General features: G+C 38.9%; 1 protein-coding gene and 1 non-coding gene across 6 annotated transcripts in view; both read left to right on the forward strand.

Annotated features, from left to right (window-relative positions):
• Positions 1-6,459: 6,459 nt before the first annotated feature.
• Positions 6,460-20,075, forward strand: part of Golim4 (golgi integral membrane protein 4) — a 75,909-nt gene continuing 62,293 nt past the window's right edge. For all 5 annotated transcript variants that reach the window (XM_071615500.1, XM_071615502.1, XM_071615501.1 and 2 more), the window contains exon 1: positions 6,460-7,295. In XM_071615500.1, coding sequence (XP_071471601.1) covers positions 7,109-7,295 — 187 coding nt within the window. In that variant the 5' untranslated portion in view covers positions 6,460-7,108. The remainder of the gene's footprint in view (positions 7,296-20,075) is intronic.
• LOC114098124 (U2 spliceosomal RNA) lies at positions 18,126-18,309 on the forward strand. The gene has a single exon (XR_011708442.1). It is a non-coding gene; the product is annotated as a U2 spliceosomal RNA (small nuclear RNA).

Raw genomic sequence — 20,075 nt, forward strand, 5'->3', positions numbered from 1 at the left:
ACACACACACACACACACACACACTCACACACACACACACACATATCCCTTTGTTTTGAAGTCATAACATACTCCTACTCAACAATGAAAATTCTCCATTAATAATTATAATAGGAAAATTATCATTTTAAGTTGGGTAGCTGAAGCTTAATTAAAAAAATCATATGTCATTTTTCAAAGCATATAGACAACATCAAGTACATTCATTTCATTTGAAAGTCTAAAGTTTCACTTCTCTCTTGAGCCCTGTGAACAGATTTCCTGTGAACCAGACAGGACAAATGTGATTATCCTTTCCCTTTTACAGATGAAAGAACTAATGGTCCTAACCGTTACTCACTTACTCAGGATTGAACCCAGAGGCACTTAACCACTGAGCCATATCTCCAGCCCTTTTTACTTTTTATTTTGAAACAGGGTTTCCTTACATTGCTTAGGGCCATGCTGAGATGAAGAGACCAGCTTTCAATTTGTGATCCTTCTGCCTCAGCCTCCTGAGTCACTGGGATTACAGATATGTGCCACACCCCTGGCATTCACTTCCTCTTGACCTCACAGATAGTTTGTGACTCAAATGGGCTTTGTACCATGACACTATGCATATCAAGACATCTGTTTTTTGGGGGGTGGAGGATACTGGGGATTGAACTCAGAGGCACTCCACCACTGAGCCACATCACCAGTCCTATTTTACATTTTATTTAGAGACAGGGTCTCACTGAGTTGCCTAGCACCTCGCTTTTACTGAGGCAGGCTTTGAACTCACTATCCTCCTGTCTCAACCTACCAAGCTACTGGTATTACAGGCGCTCGCCACCATGCCAGCTCACATCATGTATTAAATGCTCTTTTATAATTGGGCTGAAGCATCAAGGATCAGATAATGAAAAGTCAAACCTTGAGATCCAGGGCTGGGGTTGTAGCTCAATGGAAGAGCACTTGCCTAGCATGTGTGAGTCACTGGGTTCAATTCTCAGCACCACATTAAAAAAAAAAAAAAAAAAAAAAGTCCATTGACAACTAAAAAAATACTTTAAAAAAAAAAACCCTTTAGATCCATAGTCTTTGCTCAGAAGGAAAAATAAATTAATAATTCATTTAAAATATCTTCCTATTAATTAACATATCCAATTTGCTTTCCTTTGATTAATAGTTATTTCAAGAAAAGAAACTGACAGTGATGGGAGTTTTGCCAAAGGGTTATTTTAGATTAGCCTACTTTGTCTTCGAGAAGGAAAGTCCAGTGTGTATGCATGTGGGTGAAGTGAGGCTGTGAGAGAAGGGCATTGTCATTGTGAAAGCTCTGGAAAATTAAAAGCGGTTACTAAAATATTGTTTCCAGGGGTTGAAGAGTGGAATTACAGAATAAAATGGGAAACAGCAGTGTGATCCCAGATATTGTTTCTATCTCATAATTTTAATTTGGGCTGAATTTAATATTGTAATAACTTGATTCTTATTATATTTTATTAGACAAGTTATTTTATTTTTAAGTAATGCTATTGATAACTCCTTTGTTATGACTTAAAATATTCTTGGAAAATATAGCATAAAGAATGCTTATGGGGGCTGGGGTTGTGCTTCAGTGGTAGAGTGCTTTGCCTAGCACATGTGAGGCACTGGGTTCAATCCTTAGCACCACATTAAATAAATAAAATAAAGGTATTGTGTTCATCTACAACTAATGAATTTTTTTTAAAAAGAATACTTATGAAACAGATTATTATTTCCTTTAGGTAGATTTTAAAATAAATGGTGACTATCTTACTCAAGAGTTAGCATTGGATACATCAGAAATATGACCAGTTATGTCTCATGACAATTAACTATATATCATATAACATTAATTATTAATATTTATCATATAACATTAAAATTATAATACCAATGGGGAGGGAAAGAAATAATATTGGCCAAATTACGTTATATTGTGTGCATGTACACATATTTAACAACAAATCCCACCATTATGTACAACCATAATGCACCAGTAAAAATATGGAAGAAATTGTACCAGTTTTATAAAAGTCACAGAAAAGCCAAGTGTATCCTTTAGACAAAGAAATCCAACAACCTACATTTGAGTATGTGTGTGGAGGGGGGACATTAAAAATATTATGTTTTGAGGCTGGTAATGCAGCTCAATGGTAGAATGCTTGCCTAGCATGCAAGAGGCCCAGGGTCCAATTCCTAGCTACACACACACACACACACACACACACACACAGATTATGTTTTATGTTTTCCTGGATACCGATATTTCCTGTGGTCTCTGTTGTCTCTGAGTTACTAAAAGCTGTGCTATAGTGAAAAGCCAAATGAGCCATTGGAAGACTTTGAAAGTTTACTTCTGAGGCTCACAGATGGTTCCCTTCTGTACATTCTAAAGTTCTATAAAACTAAACTTCCCCCCCTAAAAGTACTGTGCTAGTTAGCTCATTATATACTAATTATTATAAGCACTAAGCAATAAACTCATAATTTCATGTGCTGTCTTGAATTTCAGAATTTAGGGTGTGCTTGATGGTCCCGTTTTAGAATATTGTCAAATATTGTCCAAGAAATTTGAAACAATAGTTCCTGCTTCTTCAGTCAGGTTATATATCTTGTGGCAGTAGGGCATCCTAAATAATTTTCTCCATTACCAAAGTACTGTGCTTTAGAAATGTTCACAGTTTTTTTTTTTTTTTTTACTTATGAAAGGTCATCATCTACCTCCCTCTTTACCTTTGCCTGACTCCTTAAATAGCTGAAAGCTGCAAAGGTAGAGGTTAGTAACAGACCACAGCAAGGCACCCAGAAACAGTGAGTGGAGTGCAGCTACCCAGCCATGCTTTTAGCCACCAGCTACTTTTTTTTCTTGGCTAATGTGCTGACAATTACCATCAGGTCCTGAGCAACATCCTGTGAAAAAGGAGTTATAACACATCTCTTACACAATCCTCAAAAACACAGAATACCTTGAATGTAGCTTCCATTACCTGCTGAAGGTTCCTGGTAAAGGTGGCAAGCAGCAAAGCAAGTGTGTTAATTAGATGACAACAAGTGGATGAAGTGGCAAAAAGACAATTTTAAATAGAGTGGAAGTCTTGTAAAGGATGAAAGATACACGATTTCTGTAATTATTAAAAGGTTGAAACAATTGTTCATTGATACTAGCAAGCTGTTTTATTTTTTTTTTTATTTGGTGCATGATAATTATACATGCTGGTAATGTTTGTTGTTACATATTCATGCAAGGACACAGACTGGTACCCTCCTTTCTCTCCCTTCCAATCCCTCCTGGTCTCCTTCATCTACTCCCTGGTCTCCTTTTTATTCATGATATGCTGTCTGTGCCCCCCGCACCCCACCCCTTCCCCCCTTTATCTCTCTAGCTTTCACGTGAGAAAAAATATATGATCCTTGACTTTTTTTACTTTAAAAAGCCATTTTTAAATTTCCCGTATTCATCTGTTTTAGGTGTTGATTTCCTTTGCAAATTAAAATACTGAATTCCATTTGTAGTAAAGAGATTTAAATAAAAATTTCAGACAATGGAAATTATTTACTCTATGATCCCAAACATTATTAATTTAGAACCATCTTTTTATTTTAAAGTATACATCCATTTTCTTTCCCAACTTTATTTTTCTCAATCTCCCCCAATTTGAAAATGAACATATTTGTTTAAAATGACAAATTCTCTTAAGCCAGAGAGAATGCTAAAGTTCCCAAATGTTAACTTAGCCCTTCTTGAATATAAGGTTTTGAGTCTCTTTAATTTCTTCCTAATTAGAAATAAAGTAATGTCAGTAAAATTCCTCAGGGTTTACAATTTTCAAATATTAAGCATATATTTTTAACTGTGTCAAATTATATTCATGTAGAAATATAATATTTTTTTAAAATAATAAGGAAACAAAAAATAAAAGTAACAATAGACCTTCCAAGAGCAGTATAAGTAGCTCATATATTAAAAGCTCTACTCAAAGGCAATGTTATGTAAATTCAATAATAGATCCTGGATTCCTTTGTGTTAGCTATTCAACTCTGTACTGATATCTTCAAGAGACTAGCAGAATACTTCACCTTGGAAATGTAACATTTTAAAGACACTGCCATTAGTGATTTTATGTACTTTTACACACTCTTCTTTTTTAAAAAAAAATTTATATTTTAGTTGGACACAATATCTTTATTTATTTATTTTTATGTGGTGCTGAAGATCGAACCCAGGGCCTTTCTTGTGCTAGGCGAGTGCTCTACCGCTGAGCCACAACCCCAGCCCCTACACACTCTTCTTGAATTTGAAATAATGGATAAGTTCAGATAATAATTTTTTCTCCATTTCAAATTTTATGACTAAAATATTGAGTTGTGTTTTATAGTCTACATTCATTATATTCTGTAAAGTCAGACAGGAGCTTTAGGCAAAGAATACCTTTAGAGTCTGGAATTCGATATGAAGCAATCAGAAGTTTAAAATGAATAATCATGTATTCAAGAAGCATAAGAATTTCCCAAAGATCCTGAAATACAACTAAATACTGCATACTGAGTGATAGATGAGCAATAGTTTGCCAATGCTCTGTAAAATTTCTTTTCCTTTTGTGGCCAAGAAAATTTTCAATTCAAGTGTAGGCCAGAATAATTATTATAAACTTAATTAAGCCCTCCAAAGCAGTTTGGGTAGTGTTATGGATATTTGTATAGCAACTTTTACACTGAAAAACAGAAGGAATTTTTAGGTATGAGGAATTCTACAGGGATCCCAGTAATTAACCAGTCTCAATGTCTAAAACAGAAAGAGGGAAATTTAAAGTGTCAAATAGCAAGTAAAGTCACATACTATTTACACAGAACAAGACTCCAAAAATACTTTAGACCATTTTCTTCTCAAATTAGGTACTTCTCATCATAATGAACCAAATACAATTTCTTAATATTACATGTTTAAAAAGAATGTGAACTTGGTTTCTATAGAAGAGAGATGGAAAGAGGAGGATGCTGATCTAGATTCCAGTCTTGCTGAGCAACTAACTTTCTGCAAGACCTGGAAGTTTCTAATGCTATCAGTCACTTTGGTAAAATATGGCTTATTTAGCAACATGTTCAATACCCTGTTTTAATAAGTAAGACAGTGTACTTGTAAGTGAAAGCATTTTGAACAATATAATGTGTTATTCTTCATTAGCAAAAAGGACATATCAGGCACATTTAATCTCTGCAGTAGTATAAATGTCAAAGGCTAGCTTGGTTGTAAATTGGTTCACTTTTATGGCTCTTGGAAACTTATAATTTCAGAGTCCACCTAAAAAATTCAGCAACAGGGACTATGTTTAGATTGTATTGGCTAAATAGATCTACTCCTATCCTGAGCACTCCCCATTATTGATGGTGACAACTAAAGTTCAGTTAGAATACATATGCACCACATTATTGTGGCATTTGAAAAATAATTTACTTACCTTAGAATTCTGATCAAGAGAAGAAATAATGATCATTTATGCGTAAAGTAAATCCCCCCTCCAAGTACATAAAAAGAACGCACTATTGATTTCTCTGCCGCGATTTGGGATTATACATTTATTTTATTTTATTTTCCTTTTGACAAAGGGAACTGTTGTTGGCCTTTAAAATGTAATTTGCAAATGTAACTGATGTACTTTTTGCCACCAATAAAACAAATACATATGACAAAAAGAATGCAAACTCATTTCAGCCTGTAAGATTTGTTTTTAAATTATTCTATTTACAGCCAGGGGAAATACATGAGATCATGTCTTTTTCTCTGCCAACAGCAAATTGATTTCCCCACCCCACGTGGACAGTTGAGCAGTACTAGTCTAGCAAGCTTAAAGTCTCCCAACTCCTGTCATACCATCTGTGACCACGCAAGCGTCTTGGTTAGTAAATTGGATGGGGCAAGACAGTCCACAGGGCATCTCCTGTTCAACTAAGGAGACTGTGCTGACTTTGTGGCTATCCTCTGTGGCTGCCGCATCACACAGAAGAGTGAAAGAAAAAAAAAGTGGAGGGAGTACTCAGCAGGGTGCACGCGGTTTCTGCCATCCACGTCTTCATCTGTGCAAATACTGTACTACTCCCCACGTGCCTTCCAAGAGCGCCCCCCCCCCGCACGCGCACACACACACACACACACACACACACAGACGCACGCACACGGAACCTCACCCAGATTCAGGCCCAGACTTGTCCCCCGCCCACCCAGAGTCTCCCGCTCCTCCACCTCTCCCCGACCCGCCCGGGCTCCACGTGGGCGCACCCCGGCGCCAGGCAATCGCGCGGCCCACGGAGCCCTGAGCCGGCCCCGATCTGGGAGGGAAGGCGCGGCCCGGGGTCGGACGGACAAAGCGTGTGTCCAATCGAGCCTAGCACTGCCTCCCCGAAGGGAGGGAGCGGCGGCTCGGACCGGCCCAATGAGCGGGAAGCCCGAGTGGGACTTCCTCCCGGAATCCCGTTGGCCAGAATAGCGGGGCTGTGGGTGACACGTAAGTTGGGTGGGAGGTGGCGGCGGCCGAGGCTCCAGCAGCCGGGTCAGTGACATTGTACCACCGTTCCCCAAACCCGGCCAAAGCAACCTGCCCCCCCCACCTATCCACCCACCCGGCTAGCCAAGCGCGGGGGCGCCGCCCGGAGCCCACTCCCTTTGTTGGGCTAGCACCCTCTCTTTTAGTGGCAACAAAGTCGTGCAGTGGGAGCCGGCGCGAGGGGGCGGGGAGCAGCCGGGGCGGGACTCCCGAGAGCCGCCGGGGACAGCGAGGCCAAAAAGTGGGGAGGAGGAAAAAAGCAGGCGGTGTCTGGGGACTGGCGCTAGGGCAGCCAGTTCTAAAGTATGCGGAGGGCCCCCTCCTGGGCCCGGGCACTCGCTGAGAGCGAGCCTCGCAGAAGTTTGGCGGCCCCTGCCCTGGCGGCGTTGATGGCTGTGCGCCCCGCGGCGCGCGGGGGCTGAGCGGGCGCCACTTCCCCTCCAGCCCCGCTTTTGTGTCTCGCGTCTCCTTATGCGGCGCCCGGCCACCTCCTGCGGTGGCCGCTGCTGAACGCACGCTCGGACGGAGGAGAGGAGGCGACCGGTACCGCCGCAGCGCAGGGTTTAGGCGGGACTATGGGAAACGGGATGTGCTCCCGAAAACAGAAGCGGATCTTCCAGACGTTGCTGCTGCTGACCGTGGTATTTGGCTTTCTCTATGGCGCGATGCTCTATTACGAGCTGCAGACACAGCTGCGGAAAGCCGAGGCGGTGGCGCTCAAGTACCAGCAGCACCAGGAGTCCCTCTCTGCCCAGTTACAAGGTACAGTGGACGCGCGCGGCCCTTGGCCGACTTTGCCCTGTGCTTTCAGCGAGGCTGGAAAAGTGACGTTTATTAGCCTTTGACACAGAGGCTGTCACCTCTGACCTTCGGGGACATCAGAATGAGCGGTGCAGGGCTCCCCCCGCCCCGTCCCCCGCCCAAGTGTCAGGGAAGATGACATCCCCATTCTCTTCCTTCCTTTCAGCGGTTTCCTTTGAAATCTGTAGCACCAGTCCATCTTGCAGCGGGGCGTTTGGTGGGCGGGTGATTAGGGACTACTTTAACCCAGCACTTGTCAAAGGCCCAGCTACAGTCTAAGCAGGCATACTGGTAACTCTCCAGGCGCTTCTACCAGCCTATCCCAGAGAGGTATGGTTCCGTGGTTTCTAGGTGTTTGCTTTCCAGTTGACTTTACCAATCGCCTAAGAAATGAGGAGTTGAGCAGAGATTTCTCAAACTGATGTTTTTCAAGGAAAAATAATAGCCCCAACTAGTATCAGTTGAATGGGACCTAAACCTGCTAGTTTTTTTTTTTTAAATTGATACTTTAATAGGGTGATTTGAGAGCTGTTGGGTGTGTGGGAAAAGCCCACACTACCTAACTGTTCACTATGCTGCAGGTATTTTGTCTTAAAAAAAAAAAAAAAAAGATTTGTCTTCCTGAGTAGCATTTAATTCATCAGAGAGCTGTGTGTGTGTGTGTGTGTGTGTGTGTGTGTGTGTGTCTGTCTGTCTCTTACAGTTAGTCTTGGGAACTCAAAGGGCAGAAACAGTTTTTCACGTTGTCAGGCACAGCAAACATAATGTGCAAAATCTGTAGAAAGAATTAAAGCTTGTGTCCTTCTAGTTTGGAATATCATTTAATGTAAATTTCAACATAAATGATACATGACTGTACCATGTGGTCTTGTTAAGGACATAGTCATCACATATATGTATATATTTTTTGAAAGCTTTTAGCTTTCACCTCTACTTGTGGTTTGTTTTCAACACATATGCCATCCTCCAACATCCCCCAAGTGATAAATAGTGAAATGCTGACAGTCTTAGCTGATAATGCAAATATAGCTTATTTTATAGTATTAGGCAGAAGCAAGCTGGAGGGTCCTTTTTGTTTGTGTGTGTGAATACAAATATGAAACAGATGCCTTTTCCTTGCTCCAGCTATTCCGGGTGTTTTCTAGTAAAAACTTTAAGATGAGAGAAAATGATACACAGCTGATTGCTTGGACTCATTTGTTCTTCCCAACTTAGAAAAAGGAAAGTATTTTTAGCCCACTGAGCTTTCATAGCCACAGGCAATGAAAATATGTGGCTGGGCTTGGCTCAAAAGGAAAACCTGTTTTGACATACTCTTAGGTTAAAAATTTTTCTTTTAGTATGTTCAGATTTACCCATGAGTTGTTGGTATGAGGAGGGTAAGGCAGGTGGGCATTATTTATTTAGAAGTTACCAGCAGTTTCCCTGTGAATTTTAGTGCACCAGGACCAACAGAAGAACTTGCTGTCTGCTAGTTCATGGGGTTGAGGGGAGACACAGGGACTGGACAACAACGAGGACTGGATTTTCACAGAGGTGTGGCAGGGGCATGCATTGTGAGGTTGTGTGCCTTAGTTTCTTATTTAGGAGACCCAGGAAGGCAGGGCTTCATTTTCTCCATTACATCCTTGGTACTGTGTAGTACCTGATGCTCAAAAGGAGAATCCATATGTATTAATTTAAACAACCAACAGGAATTATTCTGAACTGTGGTGAGAAGTTGATCCCAGGCACTTCTGTCTGCTTTATTAGGCTTTGCTTCTGTGTCTCTGCTTTTTGAAAAATCAAACTAAACAACAAAATATTTTGCCCAAGTAGCTCTCTTGCCTTAACTGCCAAAGCTGGAACTTGTTGACAGAGGCCCTGGTTTCTAAATCACAGCTTTTTTCGCACTATTCCACTTGAAAATCAATCTCAATTTCTTTTCTTTTTTAATTTGTCTTCCTTCTGTGGGGTTGTAGGGAGAGGGGTGGAAAATGGTAATAGGGGATCATTAACATGCACAACTTTTGCTTTGTAGCAGGAGACGAAAATATTTCTACCTAGTTTGAATGGGTGGCTTTAAAGTTCATTTCCTAATTTACTCTCTTGCCACTTCCTCTTGGATTATAGTGATGCAACACTTAAAATATGACTATGTAGGAAGAATTATTTCACAAGCAGATTAAAGTGTCTTCTTTTTTTTTTAATGGATTCACTCTTCTGTAACATTTTGAATTTCACGTTTGCAGGCCATTTAATGAACATTTTCTGATGGCATGCAACTTTTTCTTTCTTTTTGCAATGACAGATGATATTTTTTAGCATTTTCATGTACTACCTGCATAGATGGGTTTTTAGAGCATCAGACTCTCCCTTCTTAAGACTTGTTAGTGAGGTAAGATCTCTTGACCTGGCTTGGATTAGAATCAGAGTTAATTCTGAGCGGCCTTCTTTTAAAAAACCTGACTCTTGAAAAAATTCAAGTACTTTGGTCTGATAATATACATTTTTTAAATGAGCATAGTTAGCTCATCTTCACATGAAGAGTAGGCTATACTCTAGAGATTCCTTTGAAAGTAGGTTACTTTTTACCCTGAGTACATTTTGTGGTGGAATAGTCCTATAAACAGGAGACAGTGAGAGGTGATATGGGAAAAGTTGAGAGACTAGCCTACCCTCTCCACTAAAAACCATGTCTGTGTCTGACTCTGTCATTCATTCAAACAATCAATCATCTGTCTATCCATCCATCCATCCATCCATCCATCCATCCATCCATCCATCCATCATCAATGTTTCTAGCTCCCATACTGGCACCTTAGTTACACTGAGGAGTAGTGCATAGGTCACATGCTGGTAGCAGAGTAGTGACAACCTTTGAACAGCACAGTATTTACTTTACACTTAATTTTTTTTTTCCACTGCTTTTCAAGTGCACCATTCTATGTACCTATCAGTGGTGTTTCTTGGGCTTGACTGCCCATTAGAATCACTTAGCAGCTCCCAGACCAATTAAATCACAATCTGCAAGGGGTGGAACCCAAGCCCCAGTAGTCTTTAAAGCTCCCCAGGTAATTCCAGTGTGCAGCCATGGTTGAGGAACACAGCTTTATAATCTTAAAACTGAGCCACTTCATACATTTATTTTACTTGGTTAGGCCCCAGAGACATTTGCATCTTATCCTGAGCATGTGATTTAAAGCCAGACAGGTTTTTGGATTATGATTCAAATTCTAGTTCTGCGACTTTTTGTATGAACTTTGGCCTCATTTTTCTTATTTATAAAATGGAAGTTAGGATGACTCATTTTGCAGGGGTGTTTTGGGGATTAAATAAAATAATTCACATAGAACTGTTAGCGCATACCTGGCACACAGCTGCTCTTTAAAGACCAGCTGTTATTATTATTATCAGAGTTTGAGTTGGTTTGTCTCTTTTTCTCTTCCCAGGTTTGTACAAATTTTGAAATTGACAGAATTTGTTTTTGTAGTTAGCCACGTACTTTGGATATTTCTAAATGAACATCAAGGAGAATAGACAGATAGGCATAAATCCAGGGGACTTTACTCTGGAAAAGGATTCTTCCTTGATGTTTAAATATAGAATGAAGAGTATGGTTACTGATGGACTCTCTTCTGGATCATCCCAGATTAGGAGAGGGGTGCAACTTTAAGTGAAATACCATGTGCATTAAGATCTGGGAGAAAGATAACTGTGAAACAGTTTTATAAATAGTCTTTAGTGGCAAGGAGCCCCATGTTCCTAAAACAACACTGGGTTACAGTACTACGGTGCCTTTTATCTTCCATATGATGACCAAAAAAAAAAAAAAAAAACATTGAAAAAGGTTTACATAATGTTTTAAATGTTCCTATTTCAGAAAAGTGTATTATGGATAATTAAAATAAAAGAATTGGGTGCTTTTAAGAGTCACATTTGTTTAAGTTTATTGTCCTTTGTATTATGCTCTCTGACACTTACTATGGCCCACTAGTCTAAACATGAAGACTTTTTGTTGAAATTGGATACATGTTGATTTTCCACTTTGGCTGAATCTTCTTTCAAAACAGAAAAATCTCTTCAGTCAGGATCAAGGGTTTTTTTTTTTTTAATTCCTTCATCTTCCACTGCCTTGTACCTGGCCTACAGTAGGTACTCAGTAAATAGTAGGTCTGTATCTATCTAGTCTTCTCTCTGCCTAAGAATGTGCTTATTTATGGAGGGAAGTGAGGTGTAGTAGATGTAGTAGCTCAGGTCTGAGCACATAGGCTTAACTCTCTGCTATCCTTTTTACTGTGATATTTGGCAAGGGAGTGAACTTCCCTGTGACTCAGTTTCTTCATGTGTAATAATCGGGATAATAGGATTTATAATAGGCTATCATGATCATTAGTGTTTGAACTTGCATTTGGTCTATTGGGGAGACTCAAGTGCAACAGAGAGGTTCACAGACTTCTAATATAGGTGTCAAGTCTGGGCAATGTTATGGTAGATGTAGTCGAAATCAAGGGCAAAGTTGGGATTTATTAATATCAATTAGACATTGTTGGTGAAATAGCTTCACTAATGCGCATCATACAGTTTGAAAGTAGGTTTTTATCAAGCTGTTGTTTAAAAGAATGCTCTTTAAATTCAGTAGGTTTTTACATATACATTCATTCCCCAATTAAAAGATAAAAAGCTCTAGTTACTTTTAAAAACTGATTCAGTTTGCATATGATTCATACAAAAATATATAACCAGTTTTATACATGATGTGTGTCTTAGTCATCCCTGTAAAATGGAACATGCCAACTCTGTAATGAGAATAACTGGTTGACCATGTAAGAGAATTGTGTATTATGAAAGCACTTTTAGTGTGCATTCCAAAACCTTACCTCCACTTTTTAAATTTTTTTTCCTGACTCAGCAAGGACAGTTTCCTGTAGGGTTGGGATACAAGACTGCATTTCAGTGGCTGAAGGAATAAGTGAATTGAAGTTGGGAAAATGAAGACTGAAGATGGAGCACCCAAAAGCAAAATAATGGAGAGAAACCAGAAGAGGGGAGGGAGAAAAAAGGGGATTGATATCAACTGATGACTTTTCAAGCACTGAGGAAGGTTCTTATTCATATCTTCTAAAAAAGACAGTAGAGAATAGTGAAGGGAGAGCTCCTTCGGGCAGCAAAGGTGGTGGCGTTTACCAATAGGTTGATCTCAAGTAGACTGGGGACCTCTGTGGATTTCAGTTTCTTCACATTTGGATTAGGGCTAAGGAGGTCTGTCTTGCACTCTTGTAGGAATTACAAATACTATATCTAAAGTGACTAGCATGAGTCCTGGAGCACATTATTCCTACCGTGTATAAGATGACCAGGACTACTGCTGCTGCTGCTGGGTTAGTACTGGGCTTGCTTGTATTGGGCCTGTCCTTTGCTATATGTAATAGGTACTGGTGTTATTAGTTGTGGTCTAAATGTGGCTGTTTTCAGAGCTATGTGCCCATGAAACTTTAAGACACACATTCTCTGTCTTTTCTACCCTTTTTACCTTTTTTTTTTTGGCAGGGGTGGGGGGAAGAAAACCTGAAAACACTTTACAGAACAGCAGATAAGAGTTGCTGTTTTTCAGTTTGGCAACCAAATGTTCCTGTTTTATCATGAAGGACAAAATGTGTTGGCCAGTAGGTGATTTGTGAATTTTCTAGCTTTCTTTAGAAATGAAAGGTATATATGAATGTAGCTTACTGTGAAGGAAAAATGGTAATATGTATTTCCCTTTGGAGCCAGTGATAATGTGGAGTAAATTTTTCATGGTAGGATTTAGAAGATTTATCTGAAGAGATTGAATTATTTTTAATACACATTTATTGAGTGCCTACCATGTTCAAGTACTCTGCTAAGCATGTTACATGCATGATACTGTTAATCAGCGACACTTTCATGTGACTGATCAACAACTCTGTGGCTTAGGTTAATTAACCTGGCAGTGAAGAGATGTGATCTAATGAAACTGAGCTTAGAACCCTAATGTGACTTTATAGCCTGTGTTTTTTCCATAACAAACCATTGCCCTCAAAATTATTTTAGTATCTCTCATGATGATATTAATGGCTGGAGAAAGTAGGTTAAGTGGGTCATCTGAGAATTCAAGATAAAATTAAGAGTTGAAAGTAACAGTTGTGATTATCTGAGGCACCATCTCCAGGGTGTAGGACATTTGCTGCGGCTGTGGAAGATGACTTTGGTTGGCAGTGGAATTGATTTTAGGTGGATGCAGATACTTCCTGAAATTGAATCATATGATGAAAAACTTATAATTCCTTTTTAGTACTTTCTTGACAAGGATAAACTCGGTTTGATGCTAGAATGTCTTTGCTAGATATGACTGCTCACCTGTTTTTCCAAAGAAAAACAGACTGTGGGTAGACAACAGACTGACAGCTAGAACTTAATAATTGTTTTGTCTTATGTTATGTAATTTTAACTTAAATGATCTATTGATCACCATCCATTAATGCTATGTAAATCAGATTTTTAATTGATGAGACAGTGGTGTCAAGTTTTCTTTCCAGAAGTTTATTTTAGGGGAAAGTGAATCTTTGTTAACTAAGTATCCTATAGGTTTTATATCGGTGTGATAAAAACTCATATAAGGAAGGGAAGGGGAATGGGCAAGGAAAGACAGTAGAATGAATTGGATATTATTCTCCTATGTTCATATATGAATACATGATCAGTGTAACTCCACCTCCTTATGTACAACCACAAGAATGGGAAGTTATACTCCATGTATTTATATTTCAAAATACATTCTACCATCATATATAAGTAAAAGGAACAAATAAGAATTTTTTTAAAAAAGAACCCATGTGAGAGGTCTGAAGTTTAGAAATGTACTAACTGATCAAACCTTACACAAACACTGAATTTTACAGTTAATAAACTAAATCTGAGATGGGTAAGTCATTTGCCATGTGTCTGAAGTTAAGCCCAGACTCGCAAACAAGACACTGTTCCTTCACTTCCCTGTTCTGTCTTTACAGACCCAACAACACCCTTTCCTTAGCTTGAATAGCAATAGGCACAGCTATTTTTAAACAATGCTGTGTATTTCTGAATGGTGTATTTGTGTTCTTTGTTTTTATTGGCCCATGAGTGCTTACACTGAGGACATGTCTGTCAGTCATTGCCTTCACTAATAAGCTTCACTAAACAGGCCCATGGCCTAGGGGGACATGGGTATGAAATAAATTGTTCTCTGTAAGAGTCTGACATTTAAAAAATATTGCTTTAACTATTTCTCATATATAAAATGTCACAATATGATAGATAGCGAACAGAGAAGTAAAAGATGTGCTGTCATTCTGAAGGATAGGTATTGTGGAACATTTGAATGATATCATTTGCTTTTTTTTGAGAATAAGTGAATTAATATTATAATCATTTTAGGGGAATCAAACATTCCATTTTTCAGTTCACATTTAATTCAAAATTTCTTCCTTAATTGAAAATTTGTAAGAAATAACAAAAATTTCAAATGAAGATATTTGAGAGGGCTTTGACATTGCTTATGTGCTGTCTTGACGATAGCTGTAATGCTAAAATTAATGATAAACAGGTTTAAATTGGCTAGGTGATAATTATTCGATTACTTAATTTGGTTTAAATAGAGTAATTAATCAAGTTTTACATTGGCCAGATTTAATGTTATAAATCTGTAATTTTTGTTATACTGTCTCAATATCACAACCTTTTAATAAGCTGAGAGGGAATTTTTAAAAGGACTTTGCATTCTGTTCAGAGGTTTGGATGCTCTAAAACAAGTTAAATAATACTGTCAAACATCACTTTTTAATTTTTTTTTGTAGATGGACACAATACCTTTATTTAATTAATTAATTAGTTGTTTTTTTCTTTTTTAATGTGGTGCTGAGGATCAAACCCAGTGCCTCAAAAGTGCTAGGCAAATGCTCTACCACTGAGCTACAACCCCAGCCCCAAACATCACTTCTGTTAGAACATGAAAACTAAATCCTCTTTACTATATCAGCTCAAAATCTGAAAGTCATCCAGGTTTGATCCAAGTGTGGTGAGCTTTCTTGGATATAATTCCTTATGTGTAATTCTTCAAATACAGTTTCTCTTTATCTGTGAAACTAAACCGTCCAATTATCTGCCTTTAACATAGACTACCTATGCTGCTTTTCGGTTCAAAAAAGGCTGAAAATGTAAAGTAGGTAGGAGTCACTGGTCCTTAGCAATTCTAAAATCCAAGCTGGCAACTGCTCTTGATTAGATCTTGAGGCCTGGCGATAATTTTCAATGTCTCTTGACACTACCTTTGGGCAAAGAGTGCTAACCTTTGAGTAATTCTGCCTTTTTAAATGAAAGGTAGAAGAATATGTTTGCAGCTGAGTATTTTTTCAGATTTTCTGCCAGTAGAATTTTGGAGATCCGTGGCTTCTTTTTTCACTTCAGACTCATATTGGCATTGTTTCTCCTGATACAGCCCTCTCAAAAATTTTGTGGGCTCTCTGCAAAACTTCCTGAAGTTTTTTTTTTTTTTTTCCCATTAGACAGAAGCCACACCCACCTTTCTCTTGGAGATTTGTTCTTCTCTACTTTGGTGTATGCTGAAACTGGTGAGGGACAAGGCCCTTAAACTTCTTGAAGATCTGTTTAGAGGATCTGAGACATTCTTTGGAGGTCCTGTGGTGGGACTGAATGTACCTCAAGACGTTCCTTTTAATCCTCCAAATTTGTAATAAAGAGAGTTATGACCATACTCTCAGCTTTTGTCCTGAGATCATGTTTCTATGATAGTGTCCTGGTGGTGCCATATTTTCCTGTGGTGCCTTTCTTAATTTTAGCATGATTTTCTGTCTAGAGAGGCTGCGAATTTCCGAAACCATCAAATTCTGGCTTCTGGCTTTGTTTTTTGTTTAGCCCTTTTCCCCTCATTTGACCTTTTCCCTGTAGTTTGGTATTAAATAGTAAGAAGAAACCAAAGTGACATCTGTAACATTTTCTAGGAAGTCTTAACTGTTTATCTGTCAATTTTTACTTCCTATATAAGTGCATATGATTGGGTCACATAACTATACATAATGGTGTGTATTACTAAACTTTCGGGTATTCCATACTTTTTGCTTTCTGATAAATTTTTCTCATGTTTGCTTAAATCCTTCCATCTGTTTTCTTGAAGTCCAAACTTGTGTGTGCTATGTTCCCAAATTCTTACATTCTCAAAATACTCTTCTTACAGTCCACTACACAATTCCAAATCCACTTCTACTTCTCTAAAAGCTATATTATCTCAAAATGAATTGACTTAGATCAACAAACATTATCTCCTAACATCTTTGGGAAAGAAATCTGGGCTTAGCTGGGTGTCTCAAAGTCTCTCATGAAGTTGCAGTCAAGTTGCTGACCAGAGTTGAATTCCTCTCAGCACTGGACTGGAATTGAAGGGACTGATTCAGAGTTCACTCCTGGGGTTGTTGGCAGGTCTGGGAAGATCCACCTCCAACTTGCTTCAGCTCTGCAGGGCCCTTCACAGGAATGCCTCACAACATGGTGTCTGGCTGTGCTTAGGGCAAGAGATCCAAGAAAGCAAGAGGGATGCAAGCACTGAAAGAAAGTGAAAGTATTTTAATAATCTTGGAAGTGATATTCCATCACTTCTGCCATGTTTGGTTCCTTAGAATCGAATCACCAAGTTCAACCCAGACTCAAAGGAAGAGGGTTTGTGAGGATATGAAGAACAGAAGGTTGGAACCATTGGGGACTACCTCAGTCCCTGCCTACCATGAGGCAAGGATCCTTATTTGAATGTTATGCTGTCACTGTGGCCACATCATCATTACCAAAGTCATTGCATCCAGTTAGTACTTGCTATGTGCAGGCTGTGTTCTCAGTTATTTTCTTGGATTATTTACTTAATAATTTTGTAAAAATACATATTAAAATGTGATTCGCTATAAAGTTCATAGTATATTAGCAAGAAGTGGCATTTGAAATCATGGCACTTGGAAGGAAAATCATCTGGTGCTTAACTATCTGACCTGGAAAAATTAAAATTCCATGAGACTTTCTGAAATATAAAGCAGCTAGTAGACTGTTGACAGAAATAACAAAGTGGAAGGTACCCTGTCATTGGGGGAGTTTCCAAACCCGTAGATAATAGGTTAAAATTTCCTCCTCCTAACAGGGACTGCATTTCCTTGGCAAGTAAATAGAAAGGGAGAATAGTGTGTCTCTTCAAGCAACATTTTTCACCTGCTTCTGACTTCATAGACTGGAGTCCTTGCTGAAGTCCTTGTTTTTTGTGTGTGTGTGTGTTTTTTTTTTTGTAGTTGTAGATGGACAGAATGCCTTTATTTTGTTTGTTTATTTTTATGTGATCATAAGGATCAAACCTAGTGCCTCACACAAGCTAGGCAAGTGCTCTGCCACTGATCTAAAGCCACAGCTCGAAGTCCTTGTTTTTTACTTTTTTTTCCCCACAAAGTTTTACTGGTCTTGGATACCTTTGAAGCATTAATTGCATGACTGATAATTTTAATTTTTTTATTGACCCCTACTTTGAAAGTCAAGATTAAAAAAATTATGATATATGAATAGTATTATGTAGTATTAATAAAATAAAATCAAAAGTAAAGTATAAGAGCACATTATGAAAAAGTCATTAAGTATGTCTGGACAGTTGTAATTCTAAGTTCAGAGTATGTCCTCATTCTCATAAACATGTTTTAGTCATTAGAAATACTTAAGATAATTATATCTATTTTAAATTTGACTTTCTTTGAACTTTCTGAAATGTATTTCATTGCTTTTCAGTCTTTTGGCTAAGATCAAGTATAATATCTGTCATCAGCTTAATATCTGATACATCTTCTATCTGAAACGTCTCTATTTTCATGTGAGATTGGATTTGGAAATGAAAATATTTTATCAACATTCGTTTGCATCCATGCTCCATTTGAGCTTTGAGGCAAGGTCTGCTCTTGTCACTGAGAAGTTGCTGTTGAGTTTCTATAGCATCAGCCATCTCCCCCCCCATCCCCACCCCTACATCCCCCATCATTGCTGTGTGTGTGGCTGCCAGGTTGCTGCTGCGATACTCACTGGCACTGTGGGGCCTGTGGCCTTCTGCTCATGGTGGTATTTCCATGGATACCTTAAGACCCTTATGACATGATCTCTTTTCTATTCTCTGTTCCAAAAGCCAAAATGAATACAACCCCCACCTGTTCTGAAATGTATTGATGATGTGCATATGGTTCTTAAGGAGACTTACATATTATATTTTTCTTATATGATTTTCCTTTTGTTTTCTGAGTTTGGCTAGGATTCCTAGGGGCTGAACTGGAGGATACTTCCTCCTGTTGACACTGGCCAAGGAATCAGTGGCTGCCAGTTAGCTAGAATGATGGTATTTGTGAGTCTGTCTAAGACCCTTTGTATAGGGTCTAAGAACTCTCCTGAGGGGCCTACAGTAGCAATATTTTGAATAGGGTAGAACATTTATAAAGTCTTTTCTTTTTCTTATTCTTGGCCTCCAGCTGTTTCCAAGACAGCCTCCTATTTAGCAGCTACTCTTTGCCTAAGACCATATTGAGAGTTTTGTCTGTGACCCTCTCTTTCTTACAGGTAACATTTTCAGTTTGGGATCCATGGGGGTCCTTAAACCAATTTCCTAAAAACACGTCATTTCTGTGTATGTGTCTTTTTCCAAGATGGAAACCTAGTTTTAATCAGATTCTCAAAGCATCAGTGACCTGAAAAAGGTTAGGAACTACTGCTTCAGGGTACATTCTTCCTTTTGAGGTCCTTTTAAGTTCATATTGGAATGTGAGCTCCTCTGGTCTCACCCCATGAACCTTTAGACATGGCTGCAAGGTACTTGAGTGTGAAATGGGGTTGTCAGTGCTTGTCACTCTCCTCCTGAATCCATAACCACTGTTTCCTGCCCCCAATTGGAATAAGTCTCTAATCAGAGACTTAAATGGCATTTTAAAAATTGCATTCCTAGAATCCACTAGCAGTTGCTTAGTAAATTTAATAAAAAGTCTTGAAATTATGAGAAATTTATACTTCCGGATTGCTTAATATTTATATCATTTGGTCTGAAAACAACCCTGTGTTATAGAGTAAAGCAATATGCTTCATTATTACTATTTTAATTTTGAGAAACAAGTCACCCAGAAAGACGGTGGCATGTTTTGGAATTAATGCTCAAGTTACTTGAATCCTAACTCATGGCTTTTGCTATTATCCCAGTTTGCAAGGCTTCCTTACCCTGGAACTAAAATGAGGTGTTATAGTATTCACAAAAACTTTCCACTTTATCTCCTTTGAAGCTATGAATTCAGATTCTTCCTGTTAAGAATACTCCCAGGTGGTGACTCACCTGGACTTTAAGAACTGGTGGCCTCAGAGTTCAACTGCCACTTGCCACCCCTCTTCATCTCTGTCCTCTGTGTACATGGAAGGTCCTGATGGCTCCCCAAACTACTAATCCCTCTTGCCCCTCTGCTTTCCACTCTCAGCTTACCTTGTTCCTTCAGGCAGGGCCCAGGCAGGCTCCCTAGGATCTGGGTTCCAGGGTTTTGAGGGAGATAGTCACTGTGGGGAACTTGGCTCTACCACCTTTTCTGTTTTTGGCACATTGTTTTTAATCCAGAATTGGAGACTTAGGCTGTCTGCTTTAGCATGATTCCGTTTCAGACTCCTCTGCATCCCGGTGCGTAGAAAGAGCTTAAGCTCACCCTAGAG

The sequence above is a fragment of the Marmota flaviventris genome, chromosome 8 (genome assembly GCF_047511675.1).
Source record: "Marmota flaviventris isolate mMarFla1 chromosome 8, mMarFla1.hap1, whole genome shotgun sequence".
Lineage (NCBI taxonomy): Eukaryota > Metazoa > Chordata > Mammalia > Rodentia > Sciuridae > Marmota > Marmota flaviventris.